Source organism: Electrona antarctica, assembly GCF_951216825.1.
Source record: "Electrona antarctica genome assembly, chromosome: 6".
Taxonomy (NCBI): Eukaryota; Metazoa; Chordata; class Actinopteri; order Myctophiformes; family Myctophidae; genus Electrona; species Electrona antarctica.
In genome coordinates this window covers 18,212,011-18,226,776 of record NC_136811.1, presented here as the reverse complement: position 1 = coordinate 18,226,776, position 14,766 = coordinate 18,212,011, and the positions used below count along the sequence as shown (strand labels likewise).

The following is a 14,766-nucleotide window of genomic DNA, read 5'->3' as shown; positions in this document are numbered from 1 at the left end:
CATGCATCAAGCTGTGACTCCGCCCACCCCCGGGGGAAGTTGTGATTTGCTCTCGTTCACTGCAATGCAATTTGCGGCATTTTCAAAACAATATTGAGCAGAGTAGCGATTATCAAACGTATTTGCAATGCCATACGTTGAAAGATCTGTTGCCCGTGGACAAGGCAAGCTACCTCCGCAAGTTAGATAGCATCGGCATAGATATTTGTCCGTATGTGATTAAGGATTGGACCAAGTTGCATTGGCAGCCATAGAAAATTCTTACCCCAGGCTAAAACAGGATGTGACTTTTTGGGCGTTCCTGTCTAGCTTCGTGTCAGTGTATAGGGGCTAGTGCCTCTCAAAAATGACAATAACAACTTTGCTCTGTCAAGAGATCAAGACCACTACAGGTACATACGTAACTCTGATTGTACTGTACAAATAACCAAATGGACCCAAATGGTTTCAAATTAAAAAGCTTGAGAACCACTGGATTAGGGTCACCTAAAAAAAGCCAACTCTGACCTGACCTGTTCTGCTATAATACTGTACAAGAGGAGAATTACTGGTGGCGATGGCTGTGAAGCCCTGTAGATTCCTAAAGGGTGAAAGAAAGGGTTTGTAGTAAAGGACGGATCGGGAAGAGGGTGAAGGACGTACAATAGGAAGCTGAATGTTCACCTGTTATTGAGAACCTGGGTGGTACGGGGTGGGGTGACAGGCTGACCATAGTTGACCCCCCCATACTGGTAGTTGGTCTTTATCTCTGATGGCTTCAGGATCTGGAAAGAACACATGAGGGATTCGTCGACGATCATCATGGCGGCCGCATTGTCGAACTCGCCACAGTAGTTAGGAGCCGAGAAAATGGTGACTAGCTGGCGTTTGGCAAAGAACTCGTATCCATCCTCCACGACCTGGTGCGCTCGGCAGATGAGGTCCAGCTCGTGATGGCGTAGGAACTTGCTGACCACGTCGGCTCCGAAGGTGAAAGACACGCCACGGTTGTTCTCCCCCCAGCCCTTCACGCCCCTGTCCGGGTCCGACCACAGCAGGTCACACAGAAGGCCCGAGTCGGGCACATCCGTTGGCCTCATGATCCTGCGGATCTGTTCCATGGACTGCAGGTCGGGCGACAGACCTCCATGGCAGCAGAAGATCTTCTCGTCGACGATGGCGGCGACGGGGAGGCAGTTGAAACAGTCGGTGAAGGTTTTCCACATCTTGATGTTGAACCGGCGCTTGCACTCGTCGTAGAAGCCGTAGATAAGGTTGATGGAGGCACACTCGTGGTTTCCCCGGAGCAGGAAAAAGTTGTCCGGGTATTTGATCTTGTAGGCCAGCAGCAGGCAGATGGTCTCCAGGGACTGTTTGCCTCTGTCCACGTAGTCCCCCAGGAAGAGGTAGTTGGTCGCTGGGGGGAAGCCGCCAAACTCAAACAGCCTCAGCAGGTCAGTGTACTGGCCGTGGACGTCGCCACAGATCTTCAGGGGAGCTTCTAGTTCCAATAGGATGGGCTGGCTGAGGAACACCTCTCTGGACGCGATGCAGAGCCCCTGCACTTCTGCCTCAGTCATCTCCACTAGCTTCACCCCACATTCTCGCACTTCCAGAAGCCGAGATATAATGCTGTCCACGTTCAATTGACCGTCCAGCATACTCGCAAAGAGTTAATGTACAAACCCACAAACATTTTGAAATTCTTTTACTCAAATGGGTCGCTTTATAACTCTTGGGGGGCAAGTTGAGACATCATCATGACGTCATCACAACAAATAATGTGGATGGCACTGCTATGGAAAAGTGACAGTATGGATGCCGAAAAGGAAGAGAAGCAGATTTCTATCTTATCGTTCAGGTGTGATGGGCTAGCTCTGGTCCATAGCCTTAAGGACCTCTATGTTACTATGTTATATACTCTCGACTTCCTGCCGCCACATGAAGCCTGCACAGCCCGTTGACTTAGCCGCAAAAATAAAAATAACGATTTAGCTACTCACCAATACAAAGACGGTTTTGTGTCGGCCTTAAGCCTACTATCCCTAGTGGACGCACTCTGATCACCCCACCAGTGACACACCTATACAATGCACTTTTTGGCCAGAAAATACGTTTTAGTTACTCCACTGCGTCCTCTACTGTCAATACAAAATCCCATAGGGTGTATGTGCGTAACATCATCATCAAACCTAGGAACATTAAGAAGGAACATGCACGGGGCGTGGCATGGTCTCAGCACATGCTCAGTGTAAACAGGAACTGCGATGATGGAGTGTTCCAGCAGAGGTGCTAGAGGTGCATGAGAGTTGCTGACCCTGAACTGAAATAATAAAAAGGATATCAAAAAAGAGAATAGTACAATGTTGATTTTGTTTTCATTTTAAAAGGTATTCAATTTCCTAACTGTGTGAAAAAAATGTTGTGTATAACAGACTGAAAGACAAAGGACAAGTCAATTTACTAAATGTTAATGTTTTTGTATAGCCTATTTTTCTCTTGTGGATTTTCCATGTTCTTTTGATGCTCGCTTTGATTGTAGTACATGTGTTAAACTTTTACTGCAGTAGATGTTTGTTTTAAAGCAATGTAATGTCAAGCTTTGGGGTTGTGTGGGGGCCGGGGCGGCGTTCGGGAAAAAGCACACATTAGAAGTGATGTGATGGGCTGGAGCAATGGTTCTCAAAGAATAGAGAGTATGCACATGCATGATTTTCCCATCAGGAGGACATGCCCCCCTCATCTAGACTGAGTGGCAAAACATTGAGCAGCGCTCGTTGGAAATCACTCAACCGTCCTGCGTACCACCTGTTTCTGTCACATAATGCAGGAGGCAGCAAAATGTTGTGTTATTGAAAACAAGCACTTCCAAACTCGGACACTAAAAATAATCAAATGCAGGGCATTTCTTGACAGAAAGTAGCTCATAACGATTCTATGGTGGATTTTCATGAAACAAAAACTTTGCAGATAGAAAGAGGATAATTCAAGCTTTTCATACAGCTGAAATGTTGGTGAGTTTAACATTGTTTAATGCAATCAGACAGAATTTTCTGTTTGGATGAATGGGCTGTCAAGGCCAGAAAGTAGTGTTTGCCACTCAGTTGGCGTTCCCGGATAACTTCCAGGTACGATGATGTCACGCGCATACCCTCTATACCAGAAGCCTCGCCCCCTTACCAACTCGCCCCTGCGAAAAGTGTTAATGTAGTTAAGAGTATAGTATTTCCCTGAAATCTGAAATGATCTTGTATACAGATCTCTATACTCTGTAAAATCAAGGAAGAATAACATGTACAGCCCATGTTTTGTAATGGCATCATGATGCTATTTATGCCCATGGATATACAGAGTGAACTTAACTTATTATTAATAATACCTTTCTATATAATCGCCAACATGAATTTATGTTTGTTATTTACAGCTAGGTAGAGTAGTGGGGCGAGATGGAAAAGGGGCGACCATACCTGTCGCCACGATCCAGAAAAGAATCATATGTGAACTGGGGACCCCCAAAATAATCATATTTGAACTGGGTATGCCACAAAATAATCATATTTGAACTGGGTATGCCACAAAATAATCATATTTGAACTGGGTATGCCACAAAATAATAATATTTAATTTTGAACTGGGAATTGTAGGAGTGGAGCCATATAGATTTAGTTTGACTCAGTTCCACAGATAAAATAACTGATCTACAAGCTTTCTACAACTTGTTTACATATTAAAAATAAAATAAAATAAAATAACAAAACAAAACAAAACAAAACAAAACAAAACAAAACAAAACAAAACAAAACAAAACAAAACAAAACAAAACAAAATAAAATAAAATAAAATAAAATAAAATAAAATAAAATAAAATAAAATAAAATAAAATAAAATAAAATAAAATAAAATAAAATAAAATAAAATAAAATAAAATAAAATAAAATAAAATAAAATAAAATAAAATCACGTGGGGATCCCCTGGGGGTCCCGACCCGACCCACAGGTTGAGAAGCACTTGGCTATAATATAGTAGGCCTAGTATGCTCCAAAACAATGCAGTACATGAGTACAAGCTAGGCTGTGGCATAACACAATACCACAAGATTACCACTAGATGTCACCAGAGTCATGTTTGTTTACACCAGTAGACCAACTGCCTGCAGACCTGGCACAGATCTTGTTGAGGGACTTCAGGTCTTTGGACAGGCTACTTTTCCTCTTTTTCCCCTCAACCCTTTAAAGAATGTGTAGCCCTACACTAAAAAATGGTTTTTGTACTAATTATAGCAGTATTGTTAGTGATGACAAAAGATATGTAAAAGATATGTTTTCCCTGAGACAATAATCTAGACAATGTGGCAGTGTTGGTTTATTTATTATATATATTTGAGCATCCAGTATAATATAGAATTCTACTGATGTCTTAATAGGCAGTCTGTTTATACATAATAACACTACCTGTGAACATGACATTCTTCAGTCCTCTCATCTAACTACTAATACAAGAGATGGCTGTCCTAAAAAACTCTCGGGATTGCCCCCTTCTCCTCAGGGTAAATTTCAGTATCGGGCACTTTTGCTTCAGATCCAGGTACATCGAATGCCCAAATCTGAATGGTATTCTGCAATTGAAATGTTTTAGTTCAGGTTCGGTTAATGGGTGATTGGATCTGAAGCCGAAGCCTAAACCTGAAATTTGAGGCATTTCAGATTCAGTGAAGGCCTTTTCAACTTCAGGGAACTCCGGCTGTACAGCTAGGGGCACTCACGTCACATGCCCCGCTTCCCCTTCGGGCACCGCCCGGTGCCCGAAGCCCCACCCGAAGCCCCGCCCAGTGCCCAAACCAAGGCCCGGATACCTGAATCTGAAGCTGTATAGTCCTAGTTCTCATTTAACTCCGCCCACTTCCTCTTGCCCAAATCTGAAGCCGGTAAGGCCCGGATGCCTGAAGTTGAATATAACTCCGCCCACTTCCTCTTGCCCAAATCTGAAGCCGGTGAGGCCCTGATGCCTGAAGTTGAAAATAACTCCGACCACTTCCTCTTGCCCAAATCTGAAGCCGGTAAGGCCCGGATGCCTGAAGTTGAAGCTGTGTGGTCCATGTGCCCAAAGTTGAAAGAAGGTGGTCAAATGAACTGAATTTGAAGCTGCGTCATTAAATCCGTCTCACGTCCAATATGGATGGGAAGGGGTTTCAGATTAAAAAAAAATATTTAAAGCAGATTTTGTGGTCAAATTACGGCCAAAAGGCCTCAATTTCGTTCTTACAGAGTTGCGGCTTTTTCGGCTGAAGCTGTATAGTCCTAGTTCTCATTTAACTCCGCCCACTTCCTCTTGCCCAAATCTGAAGCCGGTAAGGCCCGAATGCCTGAAGTTGAATATAACTCCGCCCACTTCCTCTTGCCCAAATCTGAAGCCGGTAAGGCCCTGATGCCTGAAGTTGAATATAACTCCGCCCACTTCCTCTTGCCCAAATCTGAAGCCGGTAAGGCCCGGATGCCTGAAGTTGAAGCTGTGTGGTCCATGTGCCCAAAATTGAAAGAAGGTGGTCAAATGAACTGACACTGAAGCAATAGTGTAAGAGTGCCCAAAGTTGAAGGTTGATGCTCAAATGAACTGAATTTGAAGCTGCGTCATTAAATCCTTGAAGCTGCGTCATTAAATCCGTCTCACGTCCAATATGGATGGGAAGGAGTTTCAGATAAAAAAAAAATATTTAAAGCAGATTTTGTGGTCAAATTACGGCCAAAAGGCCTCAATTTCGTGCTTACAGAGTTGCGGCTTTTTCGGCTGAAGCTGTATAGTCCTAGTTCTCATTTAACTCCGCCCACTTCCTCTTGCCCAAATCTGAAGCCGGTAAGGCCCGGATGCCTGAAGTTGAATATAACTCCGCCCACTTCCTCTTGCCCAAATCTGAAGCCGGTAAGGCCCTGATGCCTGAAATTGAATATAACTCCGCCCACTTCCTCTTGCCCAAATCTGAAGCCGGTAAGGCCCGGATGCCTGAAGTTGAAGCTGTGTGGTCTATGTGCCCAAAGTTGAAAGAAGGTGGTCAAATGAACTGACACTGAAGCAATAGTGTAAGTTTGATGCTCAAATGAACTGAATTTGAAGCTGCGTCATTAAATCCGTCTCACGTCCAATATGGATGGGAAGGAGTTTCAGATTTTTTTTTTTTATTTAAAGCAGATTTTGTGGTCAAATTACGGCCAAAAGGCCTCAATTTCGTGCTTACAGAGTTGCGGCTTTTTCTCTGCGACCATTGAGTCTTACGAGACGCCCTTTGGATATGTCGTAGAGCTCGTCAAGACACACGTAACGGCCCTTGTCGTTTGGTCGCTTCTGCGCAAAGTTAGCTAGCTTGTAGTTAGCTGGTTTTTGTCCTGTTTTTACACATGTAAAATTGCCCAAAGTTGAAGGTTGATGCTCAAATTAACTGAATTTGAAGCTTTTCCCCTGGGGGGCCCTAAGGGCCCAGAAGGCCCAAAAAAGGACACAGTGCTTTATTGAGATGTGGGAACAATATATTGAAAGATTGGAGCGCCCCCAGGGGCAAAGCTTAAACTTCAGTTCATTTAACCATCTTCTTTCAACTTTGGGCACTCTGCCTCAGTTTCAGTTCATTTGACCACCTTCCTTCAACGTTGGGCACCCTAACATGTGGTCTTTAAGTGGTGGGCCTGGGGTCATCCTATGGGCTAGAAGGTCCAGGGAAAGGCCTACATACTCTCCCAAGATGGAGGAACGACATATTGCAATCTGGGAACCCTAGGCCTTTGTATGCCTGCAGGGTGACTGGTTCAATTTCACCCAAAATCTAGGCCTAAGATTTGAGCCCTCAATATGGGGTACATCGCATCAATGGTCCTGGGTCAATAAGAGGGCCTACCACCCCACTCTCTTGATATGTTCTTTCCCAACTCTTGGAGAGTATTTAGGCCTTTTACTGGACCTCCTAGCCTAAATGTTGACCTTTACTGAATTGCTTCAGTTTGAGTTAATTTGAGCACCTAAATTCAGATTTGGGCACCGTAACACGTGGTCTTTAAGTGGTGGACCTGGGGTCATCCTATGTTGACCTTAAAGACCACATGTTAGGGTGCCCAAATCTGAAGGTAGGTGGTCAAATTACCCGAAACTGAAGCAATTCAGTAAAGGTCAACGCTTCCTCATGGGGTCATTTTAGGGCCTAGGACCTCCAGTAAAGGGTAAAATACTGTTCTCGGTTGTGGGAACAACATATCCAATGATGAGGACCCCAGGCCCAAAGATGTCCCCCTGGCAACTGTTTCAACTTTGGGTCAGCCTACATGTAAAAGTGCCCAAAGTTGAAAGAAGGTTGTCAAATGAACTGAAACTGAAGCAATGGTGTAATTATGCCCAAATCTGAAGTTAGGTGGTCAAATGAACTGAAACTGAAGCAATTCAGTAAAGGTCAACGCTTCCTCATGGGGTCATTTTAGGGCCTAGGACCTCCAGTAAAGGGTAAAATACTCTTCTTGGTTGTGGGAACAACATATCCAACGATGAGGACCCCATGCCCAAAGATGTCCCCCTTGCAACTGTTTCAACTTTGGGTCAGCCTACATGTAAAAGTGCCCAAAGTTGAAGGGCAGAGCTTCAACTTCAGCTACCCAGTACCCAAGGTTGAAGCCCTTCAACTTTGGGCAGATCTACAAGCTCGTAGTGCGGCACAGAGTGCCACGCTACGAGCTTGTAGATCTGCTATTTTTCAGTGGGGTACATTTAATCACTGGTCCTGGGTCAATCCAGTGACGGATCAACCCTCTCAAGGCCCTGGCGCTTCACCAAATCAAAAGGCCCTAATACAGATTCAGCCAATTAATTAATTAATTAACATGCATGATGCGGAGAAGGTTCTGTGGAGAACAAGGGGCAGCTACCACGGCTGGGGGCCAGGATGCAGCCGGGGGCCAGTGGTAGCCATGTAGTCGACACTAGATGGGCTGTAAGCGCCACGACCACGACCCCCATGGGGGGCCAGTGGTAGCCATGTCCTCGACGCTTTAAGTGCCACGACCACGACCCCCAGAGTGTGCGCCCTTGCCGTGGGGGGGCTGCCCAGAGATGAGACGAGAAGAGACGACACGGAAAGCAGTGGAGAGTTTTCGAGAGGAGAGCTGGATGTGCACATAGAGAACGAGAGGAACTGACGGAATGCAGGGGATGTGATTATAGGGAAGGCACTACGCACTTTAAGTAAGACGCTGGAGGGAGGATCTGTTGTGAGGAGCCAGAAGGATTGTTCCAGTCCAACCAGAGGCGAGGCGGCGTTGCGACGGAGAGGTTTTAATACTGCAAGCCAGAGACAGATCGGCCCAGGTGTAATAAGCCTGGGGCGCCTGTAAGTACCCGACCACAGTATTACCCACGTGAACCTTGCTGTTGAGCTGTGAATGTAGAGTGCCCCGGACCAGATGAACTGGCGTCTATTTTATTGTGTTTCAGTGACTACAAGGCGTAGAAGAGTACCCCCTTCCCTGACTGCCTGCACAACCTCCCCTTGCTATTTTTCACATCGTTCTTTTGCACATTGTTCTCCAGACCTTTTTAATTGTTTGTTTTCGTTTTGGTTAGGGTTTTAGGTTTAGGGTGTTTTTAAGCATTGTATTTTGTATTGGCCATTTTAGCGTGCCCCCTGTATAAGGTAAATAAAACTATTGTTGTAATCCCCCACCTTAATCCTGTTTCAGTCTTTTTATGGTTTTCCTTAATTTATTGCTCTTTTTAAACTGGTTTTAATATCGAACCTGAGTGTCCTTTTATTGTTTAGAGTTAGAGTTCCCTTGACTCTTTTAATCCAAGGGTGGCGTAGTTGGCTATATGGTTTTAAATGAGTCTCACAGTACAATGCACCCCGCACTTTAATTAGTGCACTTTAAATACACTGTGTTTCTCATAACGTTCTTGTGACATAAACGGCCACACGTCACAAATTGGCGTAGCGCGGCAGGACCAGAAAAAGAGCAATTAGGAAAACGGGAAAGACTGAATTAGATATAGATATTATTTGTTTTGTTTTGGGTTTGTTTATTTTTCTTTAATCATGATGATGATGCCTGTATATCCGGGTGCCCCTTGGCTGCCTCAATTTAAAGGACCAGATGGTGATATAAAGTATTCAATGGAAGGAACAAATGCAAGGGTTGCTGGGTTCCCAAGACCTAACTGATGAAAAAAAGGTAGCCATTTTGTTTAGTACCCTTGTGTGGTGGGTGCTAGCAGGTGCGCTATAGTGGATTGGGAGGACTGGAGTCAGGGTTGCAGGGACTGCCAACCATTCAGTGTGGGGGGATGTAAGCCGGTGGAAATGTATAGATGTGTTTGGTTTATTGTAATTTTTGTGCTTTTGCTGTGTTAATACTTTGCATGTTTGTTTGAAATGTTTTTCTTTAAGTTGCTGTGAGTTGATTAGAGTGAGATTATTGTCCAGTGATTTTGCTTTAGTGTTTTGCTTATTTGTGTTTGAGTGTTGCATGATTTTGTAAACCTTATTTTTTCCACTGACTGGCACAACCTAAACTGAGCTAATGACCTGCACCTGGGTTGGGTGTGGCCCACCAATCAGTAGCCCTATATAGCAGAGACAGTGTGTTTGGAGGACGGAGTTTTTCAGAAGAGGAGAAGGAAGGAGAAGGTTCTGTGGAGAACAAGGGGCAGCTACCACGGCTGGGGGCCAGGATGCAGCCGGGGGCCAGTGGTAGCCATGTAGTCGACACTAGATGGGCTGTAAGCGCCACGACCACGACCCCCATGGGGGGCCAGTGGTAGCCATGTCCTCGACGCTTTAAGTGCCACGACCACGACCCCCAGAGTGTGCGCCCTTGCCGTGGGGGGGCTGCCCAGAGATGAGACGAGAAGAGACGACACGGAAAGCAAGGAAGAGGTTTCGAGAGGAGAGCTGGATGTGCACATAGAGAACGAGAGGAACTGACGGAATGCAGGGGATGTGATTATAGGGAAGGCACTACGCACTTTAAGTAAGACGCTGGAGAGAGGATCTGTTGTGAGGAGCCAGGAGTGATTGTTCCAGTCCGACCAGAGGCGAGGCGGCGTTGCGACGGAGAGGGTTTAATACTGCAAGCCAGAGACAGATCGGCCCAGGTGAAATAAGCCTGGGGCGCCTGTAAGTACCCGACCACAGTATTATTACCCACGTGAACCTTGCTGTCGAGCTGTGAATGTAGAGTGCCCCGGACCAGATGAACTGGCGTCTATTTTATTGTGTTTCAGTGACTACAAGGCGTAGAAGAGTACCCCCTTCCCTGACTGCCTGCACAACCTCCCCTTGCTATTTTTCACATCGTTCTTTTGCACATTGTTCTCCAGACCTTTTTAATTGTTTGTTTTCGTTTTGGTTAGGGTTTTAGGTTTAGGGTGTTTTTAAGCATTGTATTTTGTATTGGCCATTTTAGCGTGCCCCCTGTATAAGGTAAATAAAACTATTGTTGTAATCCCCCACCTTAATCCTGTTTCAGTCTTTTTATGGTTTTCCTTAATTTATTGCTCTTTTTAAACTGGTTTTAATATCGAACCTGAGTGTCCTTTTATTGTTTAGAGTTAGAGTTCCCTTGACTCTTTTAATCCAAGGGTGGCGTAGTTGGCTATATGGTTTTAAATGAGTCTCACAGTACAATGCACCCCGCACTTTAATTAGTGCACTTTAAATACAATGGGCCTCATTCACAACGGCGTTTACGCTCATAACGTTACGTAACGTGAGCGGAGCGTGAGCGGACTGGCATTTACGTGGATTCCCACATTACGTGGGAATTCATGAACTTGAACGTGAACTTTACGGTGACGTTGTTTAGTCGGAAACTCCGCTATAAGCTGCGCCACCTCAGAGGGTCGTGTACTGCTTGCGTAGATTTATTCAGAAGGCTTTAGTCTTCATTCTGAATCAATTAAAAGTCCCCAAATCTCAGATAAAATATGTAGGCATGTGTCCAAAAAATTGGTCAGCACATAAAAAAATGATAGCTTATATAAAAGCCAAGTATCACTTGGATGCCTAAATGCATGCATTCTAGAGGCAGGTTAGCCTAGAGTCCCATACAGAAACTGCCCCTGCAAACCCGACACCTTTTTATTTATTTATTAGGATATTTCTAGCATGCGCGATTGCGCTGCACTTGACAGCTTTCTATCCGCAGTGCAACGCGTTGTGAGCTTGTAGATCGGCTCTCGCGGACTCGCGCTGCATGTTAAAAAACAAACTCACAATTATAATAAGAACATACACTTATCTGCATTCTGCACTGTACGAATTCATTGGAAAATGAATATAACGGTGCGGTGAGCCCGGCCCGGACAGAACAGATTATTTCTATGGTTCACAGACATGCCGGTCTGACAGACAGACAGCAGTCACAAGGGCTAATTAGCCCTATAAAAAAATAGAAGTCCACATTATTGCATCAGCGCGTGCAATTCGGCCAGTCATAGTTTTAAGCCAGTGCACCTTCATTAATTATAATATGGGGAACTTATAGCTAGGCCGTAGGCTACTACATTGATCAATCAAGTTTGGTGCCAAATGTCCCGCGAAATTCGCGAATCATTTTAATATGACGACATCATCATAAATGAACCTGCACTTAGATCTGACAAAGAGGAGGATACCCGCCGTATATGGTTGAAATTTTAAATAGCTATAGGCCTATGCCTACGTGTCCATAATCAGAACAAATCCATTCTCCACATGGCATTCAGACAGATGACAGTGAGATGATATTAATCTATTCCCCGCATGAATCAATGCAGCTCTGATAAAAATATCGGATATATGTTTTACCTCTGCAAAGGTGTGAGTGAGCAATTGTTCAATAGAAAAGAAAAGGCTTTATAATATAATTGCCAAGTATACGCTAGCTTGCTGCCTTGGTCCCGAACTTAAATAAATAAATGGCCAAGCTGCATTTTATACCGTAAGTCAGCTTGACATTGCTGCAGCGGTGCGGAGCAGCATTCACCGTTTTGTAAGCTTGGGAAAATGATTTATATAGTTTAATGGTAGGCTATAGACAATATAAAGAATCACGCACAAATGTAATGGTATATGGATGTAAAAAAAGAGACTGCAGGTGGTGGTCGTCGCTCCGGCGCTTGACATGGTCAGATCATTTTATTTTAATTTCCTAATATAGCCTAATTTCTTTCCAGCAATCATTTTTATTTTAATTTGTGAAGCCACTATACTGGAAAATATCATTATTTTGTTGCATTCCGTCAGGAGGACCTCTATTTCGTTTGAGCTGTAAGGCCTATAGTTCTTTTTTGTTTTTTTTACTGCTGTCTGCTGAGTCATGCTTGACGCCTTTTATGGTGTGAAATGGGGCGTGAATCAATGCAAATGAAGTTATCCGCTGATTTTCCGATCATTTGGCACCCGCTCGCATTCACCTGCGTACCTCACAACATACACCTGCGTACCTGTGGTACACACCGCTCTTTGAATTGCACGGCAAAACAACGTTGCGTGATCGGACGGAATTTCCCGCATCTGTTTACGCTTCCGTTACGCTTCCGTTACACTCTTGCGTATTTCTCCTTTGTGAATGAGGACCACTGTGTTTCTCATAGAGTTCTTGTGACATAAACGGCCACACGTCACACATGCGTTTAGCGCATATCCACCACTGCCTGCGCTGCCAGCTGACACACAGCCATGCAACGGCGTCAACTATGGGAGTGCTTGAGGGCTTGGGCACCCCCTGAAAAATTAATAAGCCAAATAGCACCCACTGAGATATCCCCTCATTTTGTCACGTAATCAAGGGCTGAAGATCCCCTTCCCTGGTTTTTGGAGGTGGGTTGGCTTATTTCTCTCACACAATGTGGCAACACTGAAGTCAAAACAAAAACAAGACACGTAGGCACATTCCACACACCTTTAGGTGCTTGGGCCACTGTCTGGGCGAACAGGTATTCATTCATTCAAATGCTAATAAGGTGCCGACAAGATCACGATGCCCGCCGCCGCGGCCACCCCGGCCGACAAGATCACGATGCCCGCCGCCGACAACGTAGCTGCCGAGGCGGACAGCACTGTCAGCGCCAACACAACGGGAGGCGGGGCTGGGGAGCACCCCCTGACGTTTTAAGAACCTTACGCCCCTGCAGCCATGCACTGGGCAGTGGGCACAGCGTTTCCAACTTCAGTCTCTGCTAAACTATTATGTAAGGACTAGGAGATTACTTTATGGTTATTAATACATTAACAAGAAACATGCATGGCAATGATGAGATGGGGAAAAAACGATGTTTCATGTATTTTCTTATACTGTATTCAACAGCCAAACAGCTGATTGATGCACCACGCATATCGTACCTTGTAACCTTCCTGAAAAAAGCTATTCAGGTCCTGAATAGCTTACGGTGGACATGTTTGCCTGAAAAGAAATCTTTGAAATGTTTCATAGTTTTAGAAATATAGTGCTTTCAAATTTGAGAAATTTATAATATTTATATATATAGGTTTATATTAAATTTATATATATAGGTCCAGGGAAAGGCCTACATACTCTCCAAGAGTTGGGAAAGAACATATCAAGAGAGTGGAGTGGTAGACCCTTGGATTGACCAGTGGATGCAATGTACCCCACTTTGAGGTGTCACGTTTTAGGCCTAGATTTAGGGTAGGATTGAACCAGTCGCACTGTAGCCATACAAAGGCCTATAAGGGTTCCCAGATTGTAAAATGCTGTTCCTCCATCTTGGGAGAGTATGTAGGCCTTTCACTGGACCTCCTAGCCACTAAGATGACCACAGGCCCACCACTTAAAGACCACATGTTAGGGTGCCCAAATCTGAAGTTAGGTGGTCAAATTACCTGAAACTGAAGCAATTCAGTAAAGGTCAACGCTTCCTCATGGGGTCATTTTAGGGCCTAGGACCTCCAGTAAAGGGTAAAATACTCTTCTCGGTTGTGGGAACAACATATCCAATGATGAGGACCCCAGGCCCAAAGATGTCCCCCTGGCAACTGTTTCAACTTTGGGTCAGCCTACATGTAAAAGTGCCCAAAGTTGAAAGAAGGTTGTCAAATGAACTGAAACTGAAGCAATGGTGTAATTATGCCCACATCTGAAGTTAGGTGGTCAAATGAACTGAAACTGAAGCAATTCAGTCAAGGTCAACGCTTCCTCATGGGGTCATTTTAGGGCCTAGGACCTCCAGTAAAGGGTAAAATACTCTTCTTGGTTGTGGGAACAACATATCCAACGATGAGGACCCCATGCCCAAAGATGTCCCCCTTGCAACTGTTTCAACTTTGGGTCAGCCTACATGTAAAAGTGCCCAAAGTTGAAGGGCAGAGCTTCAACTTCAGCTACCCAGTACCCAAGGTTGAAGCCCTTCAACTTTGGGCAGATCTACAAGCTCGTAGTGCGGCACCGAGTGCCACGCTACGAGCTTGTAGATCTGCTATTTTTCAGTGGGGTACATTTAATCACTGGTCCTGGGTCAATCCAAGGGCCTACCACTCCACTCTCTTGATATGTTGTTCCCCAACTCTTGGAGAGTATTTAGGCCTTTTACTGGAGGTCCCAGCCCCTAAAATGACCCCAGGAGGAAGTGTTGACCTTTACTGAATTGCTTCAGTTTGAGTTCATTTGAGCACCTAAATTCAGATTTGGGCACCGTAGCATGTGGTTTTTAAGTGGTGGGCCTCGGGTCATCCTAGGGGCTAGAACAGGGGTGCCCACACATTTATGATGTGAGATCTACTTTCAAAATGACCAGCTCAACAAGATCTACCCACTGAAAAA

The 14,766-nt window shown here is 44.8% G+C and overlaps 1 protein-coding gene across 1 annotated transcript; it reads right to left on the bottom strand.

The window, feature by feature from the left end:
* Nucleotides 1-659: 659 nt before the first annotated feature.
* On the bottom strand, nucleotides 660-1,640 carry LOC306924353 (serine/threonine-protein phosphatase PP1-beta catalytic subunit-like; the record flags this gene model as incomplete). Its single annotated transcript, XM_079502847.1, has 1 exon — nucleotides 660-1,640. The coding sequence occupies one exon, from the start codon at nucleotides 1,638-1,640 to the stop codon at nucleotides 660-662; it is 981 nt and encodes a 326-aa protein (XP_079358973.1).
* Nucleotides 1,641-14,766: the final 13,126 nt, after the last annotated feature.